Source organism: Xenopus tropicalis, chromosome 7 (assembly GCF_000004195.4).
Source record: "Xenopus tropicalis strain Nigerian chromosome 7, UCB_Xtro_10.0, whole genome shotgun sequence".
In the NCBI taxonomy this organism is placed as follows: domain Eukaryota; kingdom Metazoa; phylum Chordata; class Amphibia; order Anura; family Pipidae; genus Xenopus; species Xenopus tropicalis.
In genome coordinates this window covers 78,028,676-78,046,345 of record NC_030683.2, presented here as the reverse complement: position 1 = coordinate 78,046,345, position 17,670 = coordinate 78,028,676, and the positions used below count along the sequence as shown (strand labels likewise).

The 17,670-nt window shown below is 37.7% G+C and overlaps 1 protein-coding gene across 1 annotated transcript in view; it reads right to left on the bottom strand.

Moving 5' to 3' along the window:
* The window catches only part of sorl1 (sortilin-related receptor, L(DLR class) A repeats containing), an 88,842-nt gene that overhangs the window by 56,759 nt on the left and 14,413 nt on the right, over positions 1 to 17,670 (bottom strand). The window contains exons 5-16 of the mRNA XM_031906643.1: positions 15,459 to 15,526; positions 15,180 to 15,360; positions 14,808 to 14,909; positions 12,636 to 12,805; positions 6,998 to 7,190; positions 5,212 to 5,329; positions 4,044 to 4,117; positions 3,856 to 3,944; positions 2,758 to 2,936; positions 2,277 to 2,463; positions 1,638 to 1,766; positions 1,410 to 1,495 (exon numbers count right to left, since the gene is read on the bottom strand). Coding sequence (XP_031762503.1) covers positions 1,410 to 1,495; positions 1,638 to 1,766; positions 2,277 to 2,463; positions 2,758 to 2,936; positions 3,856 to 3,944; positions 4,044 to 4,117; positions 5,212 to 5,329; positions 6,998 to 7,190; positions 12,636 to 12,805; positions 14,808 to 14,909; positions 15,180 to 15,360; positions 15,459 to 15,526 — 1,576 coding nt within the window. The remainder of the gene's footprint in view (positions 1 to 1,409; positions 1,496 to 1,637; positions 1,767 to 2,276; positions 2,464 to 2,757; positions 2,937 to 3,855; positions 3,945 to 4,043; positions 4,118 to 5,211; positions 5,330 to 6,997; positions 7,191 to 12,635; positions 12,806 to 14,807; positions 14,910 to 15,179; positions 15,361 to 15,458; positions 15,527 to 17,670) is intronic.

Here is a 17,670-nt window from a genome sequence, read left to right as displayed (position 1 = left end):
TGCTGGAATCTAATCACTTTCATAGTCCCCAGTTTATGTTTTTTTTGAGGTGGTATCATTGTGAAAAGGTATACAAAATAATATGCAAGTTACAGGTGAATACTCAGGCAGATCAATGACAAATATTGTATATACATATATAATATATACACGCAAATGGAACATGCCTTTAGCTTTTTTTTATCTTCTCAGAAAACAGAACCCCCTTCCCCCACTCCTTTTTTGTGGCCTTATTTAAATAGGTGCATAACACTAAGGGGCTGATTTATCAACGTTCAAATTAGTTACATTTTTGCAGCAATTACATTTTTCAAACTACTGTATAACTCATAAATTCAAATTAAGGTATCGAAAACTTGAGAATCTTAAAGCTTGTGAGTTCGTCAAAGGGATTTTTTCAATTTAAGTTTAACATTTTTCTGTTTGTAGACCCATTGAAAATAAGAGGAATGCAAATTCGCTGCATTTGAGTGTTTTTTTCACAGTCTAATTCAAACTTTTTTATGTGTAAAATTTAATAAATAAGCACATGTTTGAATATGGTAAGTTTTAGAGTTTATTCAAATCAGAATTTGAATTGCTGATTCAGCCCTCTCCGTGTGCAGCAACAATCCACCCTTCACCGGAAGGGTCTGAGAAAAAAAAAGTATTTTTGGCACAAAACCCACCGTGTGCACAATGATTGCATTTCCATCACACACACATATGCAGGTAGGGGTTAAAGGATTAATGCAGATGAAAACAATAAAGGCAAAGACATATGGGGTGATAGTTGCCGCAAGATTTTAAAAAGTCAATCGCAACAACTAATCTGGGTGACTTTCCCAAATAGGTTTTTATACAAGTTGCTGCGTCTAATCTAGGGATGCATCAAACCCAGTTTTTTGTGTTTGCTCGAACCCCCGAAGTCATCAGGCGAATTGGGGCGAATACCGAATCGAATCCTAATTAGCATATGCTAATAAGAATTTGGTTCAGCTAGGACCATGAATTTGGGCGAATCTGAACCCTGACGAAAAAGGCCGAATCCTGGTCAAATACCGGACCGAATCCTGGATTAAGTGCATCCCTAGTCTAATCACGTATGGTTTTCGCTGCGCAGGTTAGTTGCCATGACTTTTGAAAGAGTCGCGGCGACTAATCACTGCGTGTCTTTGCCCCAAAATAAATACTATTTCAGCAGTGTTGGCAGCATACATCAGGTCTTAGGCCAGGGATCCCCAACCTTTTTTTTTTTTTTTTTTTTACTTGTGAGCCCCATGTGGATTGCTAGCCTGCAAGAGGCACTGCTTGGAGTAAAACTGTGTCTCTGTGCTTCCAAACTTGTCTCCAATCCAGAAATATAAAAATGAATATTACATATTTACAGGTCAAGATAATATCACTTTAAATGGTACTGTTAAACTCACCTCCCACAGGACAAGGGACCTCTTCACCCTGCAGACGGTTTTCAACATCCCCTCCAGAACAAGTGTCCCCAGAAACCTTACGGTAACTACATAATAGTATAAGAACAGCATTAGCTGAAAAACTGCATTTATTGTCAAACCAGGTAAGGTATCAGAAGCAATAAGCAATATTTAAAAATCTGACTTTTTTCAAGCACATGACAAGATAGCACTGCTTGCATTACATACCCTTTGGTCCTTGTATAAGTGGTGCCCACAGGACAAGGAATAGGGATAGGATAGAGTTTCCCAGCAAATTCAGGGTCAGGAACACAAAGCTCTGATGACAAGTCTTTACTTAGTTTAAAGCCGAAATCGCTAAATAAAAAACAAAGAAAGTCACTAGAAAAACAATTTTGCAGCACTGTTATAATTGATTACTTTATTTTTAATTGTGCTTCATTATTTTCCTAAACAGTTGTGGTGCACAATAGGCAAGCTTGACTGCCAGATAAGTAAGACTTGTGGTGGCAAGGCTAGATCTGGGTTAGATATGTGCTTAGCTCTACAAATGTTTATTTAGAAAAAGACAAATAAAGTAAATCCTGCTGATTAGAAAATAGGCCTTCAATTTTTTGCAGGGCCTATATTTGCAGAACTGCATTTTCAAATACAAATGTTATTTTGATGTAAATAGTACTTTTAAAAAAAAAAAAAAAAATAATAAATAAGGAAACCAGTAATGGCCCACTAAGAAGTGCTTTAGGGTACCATAAACTATACTCCTTTAAATAAATACACAAAGAAGAAAGTTGTATTGTATGTATTACCCCAGTAACAAGCATTACATCAGTGGCACAGCATGTGGAAGAACTAAAGCATGAATACCATTCAAAGTCCTCTCGTGTGCAGGAGCAGTTTGATACTGTAATTGGCCTATCAAAGTCTTCCCCATTAAAACATGTAGCGTGTGCTGTCCGTCTTTTAAAAACAGTTTTACGACCCAACAAGCATTCATTTCCTCGCTCATCTGATGGTGACCATAGTTTATAATCACTGTCTGTGCACGGCACGCCTATAAAAATATGATGTTACAGTGTTTTGTGATATCTTACATAAGAATATTATCTAAAGAATAGAATGTGAGTTTTCTGAAAGCCGGTTTCACAGTTAAAATATCTAGATTTGCACCCAAACAAACCCAACTAGTTTTAGGCAATTCCTAGACAGTATGCCAAGTCAGTAAATCAAACATTCTATATAAGCCTGATAAATAAAGGAACACACATTTTTGTTTGAAGAGGATTTTGAAAAACGTATTATGTGCAATGCCTGTTCAACAAAGCATGTAAGAGCAATAATATTTTACCTAGGACATCACTTGCATTTATCTGTAGTATTATCCAGCTATGGCCTCTCTCGGTGTAAGAGCCAAATATAGTAAAAACGGTGCTTTTTTCCCCAGGTTCTGTTAGTAGTCCATATACTATCATGGCTTTATCAGAAAAATTAAATGTTTTCCAAGTCTCTCCTTCATTTGTGCTATACCTGTAAACGAAAAAGGCAAAATGCAATCAGCAAACAAAAGCTTGGCTAAAAAGTAAAAATCATCAGTCTTTTGAAGCTTAGTATTCCTAAATTTCATACACATTAATGGAACTGTATACCTATGGAAAGGCAAAAGGCACATGGAAAGGTTCAGCATTTTAGTGTGCCATGGTTTTTTCTTGCAAAAATATGGCAACAGAACAAAATCATCTCAGTTTACCTCCACATGGAAAAGCACAATTAGTTGATTTATCCCTGATTCTTGTTTGAAAAATTTTCAGGTGGTCACTTCATATGTATCCTTCACAAAGGCTACAGTTGGGGGTGATTTCCCTCTAAGGGTACAATCCCTAAATGCTGGCACCATATTATTAAAACAAGTCTAGCAGAAGAAATAATGCATATAATTGTAGGCATGTAGGTTGACTGGAAAACTTTACTATATTTTTATTGTTTAAACACGGTACAGTGGAAATTTTGTATTAAGCATAAACAAATGAACAATAATAATATTGCTTGTAAGCTCACATACTGAGAAGCAGTTACACGCATAATAAATTAAGTCTAATAAACAAATGAAAGTGGGCAGAGCTTTGGCCTCCATTACATTTCTTAAAAAAAAAAAAAAAATGTAATGCTTGTGTCTAAATCACATATTGAACCACAACACAAGTTTTATTTAAGTTTCCATACCACCTACATCTGTTCATATTACCATAATCATCTCTGTCTGTTATTACCTTGGACTATCCTAACCACTCATCTCAAATTAGCATGGTGTCAATATGTAGGGGAAACCACCAGTCAAACTGCTTTTTATAAAAGATATTTATGCTCCGATACACAACAGTATGCTAATAAGGTATTTAACAATAAAACCCCATGATTTGGAAAAATGGAAAGAATACTTTTTACATACTTTAATTGGTTGGTATCTACTCCTTGAGCAATCGCTACTAGAATGCCTCCATGATCTCCCCAAGTGTAATAGTGGGGTCCAAGCAGCGACTAATGGAAAAAGGCAAACACCAGCACAGTGAAACAACCCTATTAAATTACAATAGACAAATAGTGGCATTAAAGTATACATCAAACCAAATGAATTACCTCTCTCCATCTAACTCCGGCAGTGCTGGAAACATACATATTCATCTTACTAGCCATGTCGGTTCCAACTGTGCCTATTAAAAATACATTTCACACATGAATGAGTTGACTATTGATTCCTTTCAAACATTCTTTAAAAATAACTTTAATATGTGTCCTTTGCATGTTTGGTTGTCAAACATTATTAGCTGTAAGGTATTCTACTGATGCCCTGTGCGGAATGTGGAGAGCTCTACGTTGCTGGTATTTGGACATTTACTAACACTTCATTAAGAATGGATCAGTTTCTGACCAATAATACACATGCAAATACTATTAACTACATTATGTTTCCAGTTACACAAACACTTGCCTTTACAGTCCGGTGCATTATAGTGGGATTAATAGTATACAATCAGTTCGGAATATCTTATGAGGCCATGCATAGTGTCATTGGCACAGCTTCCCATGAGTGATACTGACATAACAGTTGCTTTCTAGTCTCTAGGCTAAAAATGCTTAAAGGAGAAGGAAAGGCTAAGTCACTTGGGCGTGCCAAAATGTTAGGCACCCCCAAGTGACTTTGGTGCCCCTGTTAGGAGAAAACAGCACCAGCCCGGGGTACCTGTAGCGGAGCACTTCCTCCTTCCGGCTTCGTTTTGCAAGGACTAAACGACAGGCGCATGCGCAGTAGAGTGAAAAGCCGACTTCTCTGGTAATGTTCGGCTTGTCACTCTACTGCGCATGCGTGCGTGCTGAAGCAGGGAGAAGGAAGCGCTGCAGGTACCCCGGGCTGGTGCTGTTCTCTCTGAACAGGGGCACCAGCCCGGGGTAAAAGGTAGGCAATTTAAGTCACTTGGGTGTGCCTAACATTTTGGCACCCCCAAGTGACTTTGCCTTTCCCTCTCCTTTAAGGAGAAAGTGTTATCATTGATTCTGTTTGTCTGCTGGGGCACACACTGACTTTATATAAAAGTATAATAATTCTGCATGGCATTTTTTTCTCCAGTTTCAGTCTTGCATCCCAGAAATACTGTAATATTGAGTATAAAGAAGAAATGTATAAGGCAAGCAAGTAAATTATGGCTGTCATGTCATGCAACCATATATCTAAATGCACCTTTGTTTGGTTTTCTTTCTTTCTAGAGCTCCTATAAACACAAATTATTAAGTTATAATGTAAGCATACCAGTGGCCACAATTAAACCTGGAGCAGATTCTTTGGAAAGAATTGGCATGATGGGTATCTGGAAATTAAGCAGCTGGCTAAGTCTCTGAGCCAAATGAAGTGAACAGCCTCTAGAGGACTGAAAAAGATACAAAATACATATTTAGGAGATGAACAGAATGAAAAATTTCCTAAATTTGAACTAAAGCAATACACAATTGTAGGTTTCAACTGAAAATGGATTATCAAGACAAAACTGGAACTTTTGCAAGCGGATTGATCAGCATTTTTAAGAATGATACACTGTGTGACAAAAGATGCACTTTTAATGCAATTAAGTTTAGAAATATGGTATAAGGTATATCTGAAAAATCCTTGAGACTGTGTATATGGCTACTGTCATGACTTGACAAGCAGAGGGGCCAGTTTCACACTATTGTGTGAATATATTGCTGGTTACACTAACAAATCATAGTAGGCACCCAACGTAAGCAACAGCCAAGTTGTTGAAAGAAACAATAAAAAGTTATTAATTTACTATTTTATGAATTACTATTACTATTTATTACTTACTTTGTCTCCTACCTGAAATGATATAAATTACAGACACAGCTGCACATCCAATAACTCATAACAGTCAAACAGATGTTTGCTTTCAAACAGTGGACCAGAAATCCCGTTTGTTGGCTGCTCTGGGTTACTAGAACTGGTACAAACGTTAATGTATTACCCCTAAAGCTGCTAAACTCCAGAAAATACCCTGCCATAAACAATACTGAGAATTTCCTTTGCTAAAACATACGTAGAGACAATTATCAGTAAATGATCAGCATTGTCTTTTTTAGTAGCCACGACAAGTAGCTGCTACTAGTAACTCGGTGTGTCTTTACCCTCACAGTTGTGCAATGCTTGATTAAGCTATATGAATAAATGTTTTCATAAATAAAACAATGGACAAGACACAAAGTAATCTCTATACATCACATTTATGTGGATCACAGATCTGTTTTGTTCTTTTTTTAATTACATTGTGCTTACCCAGACTTTAAAATAAAAGTAAAATGATCACAGTATAAATAAAGCAATCATTCACAGCTGTACCTTAAACTTTTCAGTGAAAGAAGTACACCAGAAAAAAATATATACTTTGCCTGTGTCTTATAACAGGAGTTTTGTCTGTCTGTAGGTTTTGTATGACTGTCTTCTTCTCTATTGGTGGAAGCAAACATTTATTTGCATTTCTCTGCAGGCAAAATAACTAGCTATGTCTTCTACATTTTGCCCAGTATTATAATGAAATGGCAAAGACAGTGTTAACCTCTTATGTCTTCTCTCATCCTGTGTAATGTGAGCAAAACCTTAGAATAGCATGTGTGCAGGTTACAACAGTTAATGCAGCAGTACAACAAATAACACAAATGTATTTTTATATGCTTATATCTTTTCTTTCTGCTGTGATTGTTAATACGGAAGCAACAAATCCAGGATTTGGTTAGGCATTTAAAAATGTTGTCACAATTCAACGTAATCTTATTATGTTACTGTTAAGAATTAACAGATTTTTTACAGATTATATATTTTATTATTTCATCCTAATTAGGATCCTAATTATTTTTCTCTAATACTGGATCACGGGATTAGCTAGTGGCAGTACAGAGCAGACTATTTATGTGGCCTGACTTACTGTTAATCTCCTACAACCTTGGACAATTTTAAGTTAACATGCTCTTGTCATCTACCTCACTAACACAGAAATAGATCCAACCTTTTAAAATAGCTTAAAACATAATTACTTATTTCTCTTTACCTCACAGGGAACTTTCTCTCCATAACCATTGTAAACAGGAGCCGCAAGAAACTCCCAGGTCCCTCCTTTATCAAAAGTGATGACAGAGCGCATGTTCTCTTCTGCAAATGAGCCATTAAGGATGGTGGCAATGTATACACCTCTGACCCCTCTTACGCGGTGTACATCAGCAAATGGCTCATTTGAAAAATACCTAAAGTCAAAAAGCATGTAAAATAAATGTGGCAATTAATTGGTAAATTTTAAAAAACTTGTGCAATGTAATGGCTCAGTTATTAAATCCTGTCTTTTAAATGTCACTTAACTGCGCATGTGAACCCAAATGAAGAAGCAGGAAGTGATTGCTCTGTGGCGATTCCCTTCTGCTGCTTCTTTCTTCACATGGGTGTGCATGTGCAGCAAAGTGAAAATGGGAACTTTAAAGGACATGTCAACCCCAAAAATCTTTTTTTTGCATAGTAAAAAAAAAAAACAAAAAACATAATTCTAAGCTTTCCAATTTCAATTAATTAATTGGCATGTTATATTGTTTCAAATGCCAGACATACCAGGGCAGAGAATAGAAAGGTCAGACAGACACTGCTTTTAATAGCAGCTATATATACAAATAACTAAAAAACCATTACAAATATGTAATGAATGTATATTGCAAAGTTGCTTAGAATCAAGTTTTCTTTTATTAGGCAAAAAATAATTTTTGAGGTTCACATGTCCTTTAACCCTTTAAGTGCCAGCCGAATTCGTCATTTCGGTTCCCCCCAGTGCCAGACGTTTTTTAAGCATTTTGTACTCATTCACTTTAACAATGTTTTTTGGTAGGAAAACCTCCATGAAACTAGGGAAATTATATATCGTTTTTTTCGTCACTAATTGGGCTTCGACATACATATCAAATTTTATAACTTTTCTGGAGATATGATGTGTATTTTGGGTGAAATATGTAAAAAAAAAAAAAAATAATGAAAAATTTCTGTATATTTTGAGGTTTTTTTCCATAGAAAAGTTAATTTTACACACTTTTTTTTGTCGTTTGTAAAAGCCCTGATACTCCCAAGTCCAACGATACCAAATATGTGGTGGTACCCCACAGTTCCTGTCCAGAAGTAACCCCCAAACTAAAGCAATACTTAGTACAATATCACACCAGAACAAAGCAGAAAAGCGCTTGTAACAGTTGATGCAGCATAACTTATATGTAAATCTAAAATATCCCCTCATGTTCGGTATCTTTAGAAACTACAGACCTTCAGGTTTCTAGGTGCAATGTAGTTTTCTCTCAAAAGCCAAATACTTTTTGTCAGTGCATTGTGCAATTTGGAGCTTTTTTTGACATTTTTTTTTTTTTCTAAAACGTAAACTTGGACGCATGATCAAATGTGGATTTCACAAAAAAAAATCTCATAAAAATTTTCTAACAAAGGCAAATTTGAAAGACAAACTTCTCCTGAATAAAATGATGCCCCATATGTATGGGTGCACATAAAGACATGGGCACCAAACACTCCAAAGCAGGGGCAATGCATAAAGGCAATTACAGCTAAAAATTTGGGGGCTGCGCTCTATGTGCACTACCTGCAGTTTTTCAGTGTTAACCCCCCCTACCTGTGAAATAACCCCCACAAACTATATATTTCTGAAAAGTGCACACCTTCAGCTATTCAGAGACACCACTCTTCTCTTTCTACATGGAAAATTGTGGCTGCAGTCCCTTGCAGAAGTCAGCGCTTTGGTCAGAAATCAAGGAAAAACCAGATACAAACCTAGATTTCTCCCCAAAATCTCCATGGCAACTACCAAAAACTTACTAAACATCAATCTGCAAGTTCCCCTGAATAAAACGATACCCCATATGTATGGGTGCACATAAAGACGTGGCCACCAAATGCCCCCAAACAGGGGCAATGCATAAGGGCAATTTCAGTTGAAATTTTGGGGGCTGCGCTCTATGTGCACTACCTGCAGTTTTTCAGTGTTAACCCCCCCTACCTGTGAGATAACCCCCACAATCTATATATTTACAAAAAGTGCACACCTTCAGCTATTCAGAGAAACCACTCTTCTCTTTCTACATGGAAAATTGTGGCCGCAGTCCCTTGCAGAAGTCAGCGCTTTGGTCAGAAATCAAGGAAAAACCAGATACAAACCTAGATTTCTCCCCAAAATCCCCATGGCAACTACCGAAATCTTACTAACCATCAATCTGCAAGTTCCCCTGAATAAAACGATACCCCATATGTATGGGTGCACATAAAGACGTGGCCACCAAATGCCCCAAAACAGGGGCAATGCATAAGGGCAATTTCAGTTGAAATTTTGGGGGTTGCGCTCTATGTGCACTACCTGCAGTTTTTCACTGTTAACCCCCCCTACCTGTGAGATAACCCCCACAATCTATATATTTACAAAAAGTGCACACCTTCAGCTATTCAGAGACGCCACTCTTCTCTTTCTACATGGAAAATTGTGGCCGCAGTCCCTTGCAGAAGTCAGCGCTTTGGTCAGAAATCAAGGAAAAACCAGATACAAACCTAGATTTTGGTCAGAAATCAAGGAAAAACCAGATAAAAAACCTAGATTTCTCCCCAAAATCTCCATGGCAACTACCAAAAACTTACTAAACCTCAATTTGCAAGTTCCCCTGAATAAAACGATACCCCATATGTATGGGTGCACATAAAGACGTGGCCACCAAATGCCCCAAAACAGGGGCAATGCATAAGGGCAATTTCAGTTGAAATTTTGGGGGCTGCGCTCTATGTGCACTACCTGCAGTTTTTCAGTGTTAACCCCCCCTACCTGTGAGATAACCCCCACAATCTATATATTTACAAAAAGTGGACACCTTCAGCTATTCAGAGACGCCACTCTTCTCTTTCTACATGGAAAATTGTGGCCGCAGTCCCTTGCAGAAGTCAGCGCTTTGGTCAGAAATCAAGGAAAAACCAGATACAAACCTAGATTTCTCCCCAAAATCTCCATGGCAACTACCAAAAACTTACTAACCATCAATCTGCAAGTTCCCCTGAATAAAACGATACCCCATATGTATGGGTGCACATAAAGACGTGGCCACCAAATGCCCCCAAACAGGGGCAATACATAAGGGGGGGCTGTGCTCTATGTGCTCTACCTGCAGTTATATAGTCTAAACACCCCCATACCTGTGAAATAACCCCCGCAAACTATATATTTACAAAAAGTGCACACCTTCAGCTATTCAGAGACACCACTCTTCTCTTTCTACATGAAAAATTGTGGCCGCAGTCCCTTGCAGAAGTCAGCGCTTTGGTCAGAAATCAAGGAAAAACCAGATACAAACCTAGATTTCTCCCCAAAATCTCCATGGCAACTACCAAAAACTTACTAACCATCAATCTGCAAGTTCCCCTGAATAAAACGATACCCCATATGTATGGGTGCACATAAAGACGTGGCCACCAAATGCCCCAAAACAGGGGCAATGCATAAGGGCAATTTCAGTTGAAATTTTGGGGGCTGCTCTCTATGTGCACTACCTGCAGTTTTTCAGTGTTAACCCCCCCTACCTGTGGAATAACCCCCACTATCTATATATTTACGAAAAGTGCACACCTTCAGCTATTCAGAGACACCACTCTTCTCTTTCTACATGGAAAATTGTGGCTGCAGTCCCTTGCAGAAGTCAGCGCTTTGGTCAGAAATCAAGGAAAAACCAGATACAAACCTAGATTTTGGTCAGAAATCAAGGAAAAACCAGATAAAAAACCTAGATTTCTCCCCAAAATCTCCATGGCAACTACCAAAAACTTACTAAACATCAATCTGCAAGTTCCCCTGAATAAAACGATACCTATGTCTGGTTGCACATAAGTACATGGCCGCCAAACCTGAAAATGCATAATATTGGGGCTGCACTCTATGCACCCCTTTTTTTTTGCCTGCACCCTAATGAATGGAATACGCTCGGGTGCAGGCACATGTAGCCGATATACGCATGAAAACGCGTGAGAATGCAAAGTCTCGCGTTTTCATGCGTATATCGGCTACACGTGCCTGCACCCGAGCGTATTCCATTCATTCGGGTGCAGGCACAAGTAGCAGGCGTAGGGCTGAATTTTCGGCAAGCGTTTTTCCACTTGCTGAAAAAATCAGCCCTACGCCATGTGTGGCATCAGCCTAACCCTTGGCAATAGAAACTACCAGAACAATCTTAGCCTTTCTAGAACAACTGAAATCAAATGAAGTTAAAATGGAATAAAACCACTAAAAGCAATCAAAGAACAATAATTGCAATGAAATCGGTGGTCAGAGCCCTGGATCCACCAATGTCACTGCAAAAGCAACCTTTTTGGGGGCACTAAACACACAATAAAGAACAATGCAAAGATAAAACACCATAAAATCAGTAAAATCCAATAAAACCACCTAAACCAACAGAAGAACAATAATTGCAATGAAATTGGTGGTCAGAGCCCTGGATCCACCAACGTCACTGCAAATTCAGCACCCAATAGCAATAAAAAAAGTTACAATACAATACAATAATAAAAAAACAGAAATCAATTATGAAAATGCCAAAAAAACACTAAAATGCAACCAAATAAATCAGATAATTATAGAGCAAGATCAGAAATAAAGTTTTAGTAAAAAAAAAGACTGCCAAAGAAAGCAAAGAAAGAAAGAAAAGAAAAAAAAAAAAAAAAAAGTGTAAGTGTAAGTGTGTGTGTAAGTGTCTGTGTGTGCTTGGGAAAGTTGTAAATAAGTGTGTATGTGTACAAAAGTGTAATAATGACAAAGATAGAAGAAAAAATTGAAAAAAAAAAAAAAAAATTTTAGACAGTTGAGATAGAAATAAGCAAAATAAACAGTGGTTAGAGAGTTGTAGTTCAGCTTACACAATGCAGGCAGGCGATCAGGGCGACCAATCCAGCAGGAAGGCAGCAGGAAGGCAGCAGGGGGGCTCCAGCAGTCTCACGTGGCAGCAGGAGTGAAGAGGCGACGGCGGGGGCGGCGACAATTAAAGGGACAGCAGTGGACACGTCATCAATGCGTGTCCACTGCTGTCATTGGCTGAGGACCCGGATCGGCGGCGCTGGGGGACCGGATCTGTAAGTATGACCTTACTTGCTCGTTGCCTAGGGGGTTGTGAAGGGTTTACAAGCGCTGCGCTGCTTTAAAAGCGAGCGCAGCGCTTGTAAACCTGATAGTGCTGTAGGACGTAGATTCTACGTCCTGTGGCACTTTGGTCCTTTGCTACCCAGGACGTAGAATCTACGTCCCATGGCACTAAAAGGGTTAACAAAAATGTCAACTTTTTCACTTTATGCCTAAACCCCAGTGTAGCAAAGAAAGGTATAGTGGAAGAAAAGTACTAATCTGTGGTGGTCACTGAGAATTACCCCAGGTCAAGGCAATTTTCTGATAACAGAAGCCCGCGGGGTATCAGGTAAGTAAATACAATCACTGGGGGGTGCCTAACTTTTGGCATCCCCCAGTGATTTCACCTTTCCTTCCTCTTTCATTCAGTACCTTTTATTGCAACGAATAAAAGTTGTTCCTTAGCAGCTAGTCGTCCCAGGAATCTCGATCTATAGATTACTTAACTTCTGTACATAAGAGATAATCCAAAACCAGGTACACAAAAATATGCATAACTTACCTTACCAATGTATCACTTCCAGCTCCTCCAGGATTAAAATAAAGCACATTTTCTAAAGAAAGTGAAAATCGGAGACCTTCTGCTTCAGAGATGTAGAGATTTGTTATATTGTTGCTATGGCTGACACATACAAACACTTGATCTTCTGATGCATCAGCAATGTAATATTCCTAGGGGCATGAAAATAAGAATTTAGCTTAATCAAAAAACAGTTTCCACTGCATTCACAAATGTCATGACATTTACTAAATTAACTGGAATGTTAAAAATTATTTTTCATCACACAGTGTCCACACTTTACACACTTTATTGTGACTTAAAAGAGAAAGAAAGGTAAAAACTAAATACCATATATACTCGAGTATAAGCCGATCCAAATATAAGCCGAGGTACCTAATTTTACCTAAGAAAACTGGAAAAACGTATTCACTCGAGTATAAGCCTAGGGTGGGAAATGCAGCAGCTACTGCAAATTTTCATCAAAATAAATACCAATAAAATTACATTAAATGAGGCAACAGTGGGGTATATGTTTTTAAATATTTATTTCAAATAAAAACTGTAAACTAGCTCTGTGGAGGGTCAACAAAAACAATTGTTTTATCAACAATGATACCTTAAAGGACAATGAAAGGTTAATATAAAGTCTAAAGGCATTCTTTTTAAGTACTTACTGCATATCTAAATTCCCAGATCCCTGCTTGCTTCTCTGAGATATGGTGCTGGCAGCCTACAGCAGTGTGAAGACTACAGTGACATCACTGAAATCTCTCTGGTCTGCCTGTAGGCTATTCTCTGAGCATGTGTGTAACTTGATCCTGTCTGCTGTTCTGAGCTACACATGCCCTCCAGCCAATCAGAAGCAGATCTGGCAGAGGGGAGGGGGGGGGGAGGAAATGAAACACATGTGCAGTATGAAGCAAGGAGGGAAAGGAAGGGAGAATACCTTTTTAGAGATGGCTGCCTGTTCTAGAAAATGTGAAGTAAGTGTGACTGAGTAAATATTTGATTAGGTGAGCCAAAAGTGTGGCGTTTTTACTAAAAAATAGGAGGACTATTGGGCAGTATGCTTTTTAAATTTTGACTTGCATTCTCCTTTAAGAGTACTTCAGCAACCAAGCTAAAACACAGAGTTAAAATCCTTCAAAACTATATATAGTTTATATAGAATATAAAGTGAAATGTCTAGTGCAGAATGGGACAGGTGAGAATAGTAGATTAAGATGAATTTGGGAGCGGGCCAGGGCACTGGAGGGTCTGGTTGCGAGTGGCCTAATTTGCACACAAAGGACCGAGGATGCTAGTTTGGAGGGACCCGACTCGAGTATAAGCCGAGGGTGACTTTTTGAGCACATTTTGGGTGCTGAAAAACTAGGCTTATACTCGAGTATATACAGTAAGCTTTATCAGAAAGGTCTATGTAAATAAAGCCATACGTTTTCTGTCAAAAGATAAGTTGTGTCTGTTTTCCTCTGCCAGAGACACGCAGCTCTCTGTTTTCTGCTCTCTCCTGCTCCCCCCTCCCTCAAGAATGCCAAGAACTCACTCCCCCCCTTAGGAATGTGGATCTGAGCCAATCAGCAGGAAGCTGACTCAGTCTAACTAACTGAGCATGTTCACTTGGTCAGGGTGTCTGTGCAGGAGCGAGGCATTATGGGAACTTTCTTTACACAGCTCAGCATTTTTTCTTCCTGTTTGGCTTCTGATCATCTGAACGGGAGAAATATGGGGAAACTTAAGGGCACTATTGAGAGAACTGCAGGTATAACTCTATTAGCCTTTCCTTCTCCTTTAACCCAGTGTCTTGATCTGAATCCAGCTGAGAATATGTGACACTATGTGAAAATAGGCGGACAAGCATTATCTGACTGGAGCAAAAATGGCCCAAAACCAATACTTGAACAGCACGCAAAGCTATGAGGATTGGGATTGGATAGTTATGGAAGTAGCATGTTTTCTAACATAAAACAAAGATCAGTTCTTTTCTTTTTCTCATTTTATTTGAATGTGTACATTTTAAAGCTTGATGACATACGAACGTTTTGTAATGAAAAATTCTAAAGAAAAAAAGTAATAAACACAACAAAACTAAGGAATGTAATGTGGATATTTTAACCATTACAAAAATATAGTAGATCATAGTAAATACTTATATATTCATATCCCACTTACAGTAATTGGATGCCTGGTCACAAACTGTGCCGATCTCATTGCTTTACGGTTATATGAAACCCACAACTGCACAGAAGGTTGTTTCTTGCTGTCCTGAAGATGCTACAATACATAATATCAATTTATTAATTGATGTGGAGTTTATAATTTATATCCCTTGTACAACTGAAGAAATGCTGTTGGTTTAGTTTGTCTGACGTGTCCTATTCCTATTTTTCTATTATACTGCACTATTGAATTATTATTTGTTGTTACACTTACTATGCCTGACAAGCTATATCCTGTGTCCCTGAGCAGATCTGCCAAATGGCCCTCAATAGTGATATATTATTTAAGATTATTCCGCCATTACATTTTTTTTATGACACTTACTACAGTCTTTGTGGCAAACATATATTTGTCTCTGATCTGAAAGTCATCAACATCTTCTATTATGATCTCAGTTTTGTCCCTGGACTGAAAGAAGTCTGTACTTCGCAAGACAGTTGATGTACCACGCGGTTCGTGACGTTCAACATAAATGGTGTTGATTTTATCATATGGTGCTATGCCCCTGAAATGGAAAAATATGAATAATAATACACCTTACATGCACAGCTACATTTTAAAAAAAAACTATAACACACACTACTTGCATACATATAACCTTACCAGCTGTAGGTCTTAACATGCTCCTGTATCACTGTCCATGTCTGGCCAAAATCCTCAGACTTCCATAACTATAAAAGAGAAAAAGACACATAAAATAGGTTTATAAAAGCAAACAGAACCATATACAAGGGGGAATTGTGGGGGACATTTATTAAGAACATAGCAAAATTAAGTAGTTTTTTGGAGACTGTGCTTACATATTAAACTGACAATGCAGCTGCCCTACTAACAAGATATCAGCAGTATAATACTGCTTATGCCATTACAGATACAGCATGCTTTCACAGCAGTAACTAACTAATGCAAAAGGGAAATCCCACCTGATATCCTGAAGCAGTTTTATTCCAGCAGCCTGTTCTGAGCTTACCCTTTTATAAACATTTTACTAAAAATTCTTTACAAGTGAAGATCTCAGGAGTTCCACTCTGGGGCACGGTGTTTAACTCAATAAATATTATATTTATAAATAAATATTATAAATATTACCACAATACTGCGTGGATTTAATAAGGAGGGGTAATTAAACCTCCTTTACAGCATGTATATATAGTGGACAAGAGCAATACAAATAATTAATCAACATACTTTGAACAAATCCTAGGCTGTAATCTAGTTTCTAAATGTAAAAACAATATAATACTAACAAAGAAATGTACAGAAACAGGGTGCTTATTTCTCTCCACTTTCGTGGCAGTATAATGTAGGAATACGCAGAAGAAAAGTATGCACGTAAAAGATAAATATTAACTAATCATAAGGTACAGGCTAAGCTTAGTGACAAGCAGCAGTAGGAGAAGCCAAGTACAGTACTGCAACAGATGGGAATGCAAACATTACATTTCAAAAATGTATCCACAAACTAATATTGTGGTTTACCATGAGACAAACCAGGAAAAATACATATATTTCCTCTAAATTACAAGTCAAGGAACCACAGAATAAATCATACTGGATCTACAGAGGTGGAAGAACTAAAGTTTTAAAGCTATAAAGCATTCTATTAAAACTTTCCAGTTGCAATTTAAAGAACACAGCTCATTTATTTTTGGAGTTTGAGCACTACAGCTGTCAAAATGCCCCATGTGCCACAGGTCTTGCTTTCACAAGTAGCTGAAAATATCCACAGTGATAACACTGACAAGTACGGAGATGGAGATGCTTAAAGAACAAGCCCAATTTTAGCAAAGTCTTAACAATATGGTAGGACTTTGCAAAACAAATAGCCTACCATATTCACACAGATCGCTCCGTAACAATGTAAATAAGACAGCCGTACAAGTAAAAAAGCTTAGAAGACCCTCTCTTGCACACGTGCAGAGCAAAATGGGAAGTTCGTGGGCTTTTCCTGCACTTTAACAAGAGAAATTGCAACCTTCAGGTGCTATAAAAAACTGGAGGGTAAGTGATAAAATGAACTGAAATCCTTTGACCAAAAATATTTCCAATTTTTTTTTTATACACCTCAGAAACCCAAACAACTAGCCAGTTCTCTGCAACTGCCAGTTTGGGTAGATACAAAACTACTGACAGCACAACACATAGGGGCAGATTTATAAAGAAAAAAGTTAAACTCAAATGTTGTTATTTATGAAAAAAATTTAAAACTCAAAAATGTAATTGCTTAAAAAAAAAAACAAAAAAGAAAAACCACACAACTGGAACAGAGTGCAATTACATTCTACCCATCATTTTTAATGAGTCTGCCAAATTTCAAATTAACCTTGAAAACTCAATATAAATCCTAGTTTAAAATTTGAAGACAACTCCTTCTGACTTCTACATAAAGTTTTTTTTTTGCACTTAATAAATGTAACATGTTGAATACATGCTGGTCAAAACCCAGACTGTTTCAGCATATCATGCACCTGATAAGAGTTGCTAGATAAATGTTGAAATTTGCAGCCAAAGGAAAGGAAAGGAGCCAGTCCTAGGCCTTCCTGTTTACTATAAGGATTCTGTCCAATGGAACACTGTCATTGCCTGATCTTTTTGTCCTTTGTGAGTAGCTGGCATCTCAGGATTTAATATTTATTAATAAACAAAGCATTATTTGTTTTTATTTCATACTTATCTATCCTTGTATTTACTGTAATGTCCACATTGGCCTCAGTGCAGTTGTTCATGTGCCATGCATTTTGCATTCAATTGGGAGATATTCAGTCATTATCTCTATTCACCATGATGATCTTCAAATTCATTTGTAGGTAACCTT